Below are 3146 nucleotides of genomic sequence, written 5' to 3'. Positions count from 1 at the left end.
GTCTTCCACAACACCATTCTGTAGGACATAACTACTGGGGTTGTAGTAGATCATACAACGTGATTATTTTAGTATCTTATGTACAAAATACAAATAATTTCTATCGTATCGAAAGAGGACACCAAAAAAAAGTGTTCTGTTTTTTTCTTTTTTACTTCCATAATTTTTCTGCCTAAGGCAAAACGGTTCGATACTCCTATTGAATACTGAATATTTGAGATAGCACCCATAAAAAAAGAACGAAAGGAAAATAAAGTCACTTGTAGGATTTATTTTCAATCCTTTGATTTTTCTAAGCCGGGGAAAAATAATATTCTGAACACTTGGCCTAAATAGATTCTTGGGTAAAATGACTCTTCATACAACGAGCTGGAGGAGAACAGGAAATGAACTGAGTTTTATTTTTCCTTTTTGTTACCATTTACACGTCAGTGGAAAGTGAGCAGGTGTTCTAGTGATGCCGACGTATCTCAGGTCATTTCTTTTTCTAGTAGAAAAGCTAAATACAATATTTGAGGTTTCCAGTGTTACAGAGAAACGCCTTAAGAACCCGAGTTATGATTAGTCGAGCTCACTCATAGACCAAGACACTTCATGAACTCATGACCTCTTTTTCAATTTATATCTCTTGGTGATGGTTCTCTGCAAACAACTTTTTTTTTCTTCTTTTCGTAACTCGGAAAATCAAAAAAATTTTAAATGAAAATGATTGAATTCGTCCCATCGCTTATGGGTCTTTTCAGGAACTTCACATATTTTCACATTTGGTCGAAGCTGTCGCTTTCAGGAGTTGCTTTAGTGCAGCCATTTGTAGGACCCCCGAAACGTCCGTGTGAAGTCCTTCAGTATAAGTCCTTCAATACTGAACCCCTCTCCTTAGCCCAGCTTAGTATGATATTCAATGTGTATACACTTCCTCCTCTGTATATAATAAATCCGTTTCATCATCAACAAAGGATATTTTGGATATCATTACCATATCTCCACCCGTGGACAGTTTGGAATAAACAAAAGTCTAAATTGCTATTTTAAGTGTTTATATTCGCAAAGGTAGACCATCAAGTTTGTATAATCTTCACCATCAAAGTCGTCTAGAGACTATTTTGTATGGCACACGTCCATAGTATTTGAAAGTCGATAACCAAACTATGGGATGACGAAGGGACGAGAGAAAATTAAAGAGAGTATTTCAAATTTGAATGCAAACCAGTGAATTGTCCTCGGTCTTCATTCAGAGAAAAGTTTTTCTTGATTTGTTTTTCTTCTCATTTTCTTCAAGGTGTGGCCCTCGCCTTTTACTCCCATAGCCTCCAAAGGAGTTCTGAACAGAGCAGAATCCTGAACAAAACGTGTTTTGAGCTTTCACAAGACGGAAACAATGGCTGTTTCCGTTTTTATTTTTTTGTCACTTTTGCGTGATGCGTTATTTATCCTTCCTTTTGTCGTATCCTGTGTCATTTCCTGTCATGATGTGGTCATGTTGGATGAAAACAATACAAATTCCTGAAAGACACTTAGTCCTTCGGCTTGTTTTCCCTTCCAGTGAAGGGAATTCCAACTAGGAGAGCTTCCCAGGCGTGCTGGTTCACGGTGGAAAAAAGGAAAAACTCTCCATGAGAATAAATCTCTCTTAGCATCGACACAGGAGGATGACGGCGCTGATGCCAACGCTTAGGACACCAAAGATGGTTGCCAGTGACGTCATAAGCCTGTCGCTCGTGTTAGTCTGCATGGCAGCCTGATTCTCACCTGAAAAGAAAACGGAGAAGAGGTCATAAGGGGGTAAGTGTTTTTCGTGAAGTCTTTACAAGTAATTTGGACATGAAACAAACAGGAAAAGGTAATCAGTGACGTTGACATGGGTCTGATATTGGAGAAAGTTTATTGTAATTTTCAAAAGTTTATTATAACTTTCAAAAGTTTATTGTAACTTTCAAACTTTTACAGTTTATATAACCTGAAACCGTTTTAAATCATTTTAATCCTGAAAAGGTGGGTGATAAACTCGCGGATCAGTGTACAAACACACACAGGTACACGCGCTTGAATTGAACATGAAATTAAGGGAAAAGATAGTTAATAATGTCCACATTGGTCTGGTATCGTAGGAAACTTGAAAAGCACAGTGGAATCTGTAAAAGCGTAGATTTTGTTTACTGTAAATTGGCGGGTAACAGACTCGTTGATCACTGTGTATATATATATATATATATATATATATATATATATATAGGATATATATATATATATATATATATATACATTATATATATATATATATATATATATATAATATATATATATATATATATATATATAAATATATATACACTTGAGTTTATATACTATAGTAGATTCACATCGAGCGTGCATCTGATGTCTAGGCCCGTCCCTTACGACGCTCCTGATTGGCTGTTGATAAGCCAATCACAGGGCTAGAAACTGTCTCTCTCGAGAGTTCACATAGGTAGGATGTAAGTTCCACTTCTCCTGAGGGATACTTTTGAAAGACGTATCCCTCAAGAGAGGTCGAACATACATCCTGCCTATGTGAACTCTCGAGAGAGAATGAGAGTTTCCAGCCCTGTGATTGGCTTATCAACAGCCAATCAGGAGGAGCGTCGTAAGGGACGAGCCTAGACATCAGATGCACGGCTGATGTGATCTACTGTAGACTCTCAGTTTTTAATCTCGGCACTTTCCTCCGACTCTTAGCAGATCTTTCACTTGCTATGTTTGCCTGCAAGGAACCTCCGCAGTCTAGACAGGAACCAATAACGCGGGCCAAACATCCGCTCGATTGCAATCTCTGCTGCACCGAGATCGGCGAACAGTGCGAAATCGGTTCCCAAATCCCCGAGATAAAAAAAACAAAAGTGCGAAGAGAGAGAGAGACAGAGAGAGATTTCGCCGTCGAGGTCTTGCAATGTTCGCTAATCTCGAGCCCAGCTTTTTTTTTTATTTATATTCTTCTGGCATCGGGTTGATCCTTACAAGAAACTTTTAATTAAACTCCGATTAGCGTTGCCTAAAAATCTGGAGGCTCACCAAACTTTGGTCATTACGTCATGAGTTGGCCTTGGGGTAGGTGGGGGGGGGGTTGGGGGGGGGGTTGGGGTTTGGGGGGATTAGAAGAGGCGGAAGAG

The 3146-nt window shown here is 38.9% G+C and overlaps 1 protein-coding gene across 2 annotated transcripts in view; it reads right to left on the bottom strand.

The window, feature by feature from the left end:
• Positions 1-1020: 1020 nt before the first annotated feature.
• Positions 1021-3146, bottom strand: part of LOC135222919 (zwei Ig domain protein zig-8-like) — a 38816-nt gene continuing 36690 nt past the window's right edge. For both annotated transcript variants that reach the window (XM_064261346.1, XM_064261347.1), the window contains one exon: positions 1021-1749. In XM_064261346.1, the coding sequence (XP_064117416.1) occupies positions 1631-1749 (119 nt within the window). In that variant the 3' untranslated portion in view covers positions 1021-1630. The remainder of the gene's footprint in view (positions 1750-3146) is intronic.

Source organism: Macrobrachium nipponense, chromosome 8 (genome assembly GCF_015104395.2).
Source record: "Macrobrachium nipponense isolate FS-2020 chromosome 8, ASM1510439v2, whole genome shotgun sequence".
Taxonomy (NCBI): Eukaryota; Metazoa; Arthropoda; class Malacostraca; order Decapoda; family Palaemonidae; genus Macrobrachium; species Macrobrachium nipponense.
Note: the sequence above shows the minus strand (reverse complement) of the source record. Positions and strands in the feature narration are given on the sequence as shown.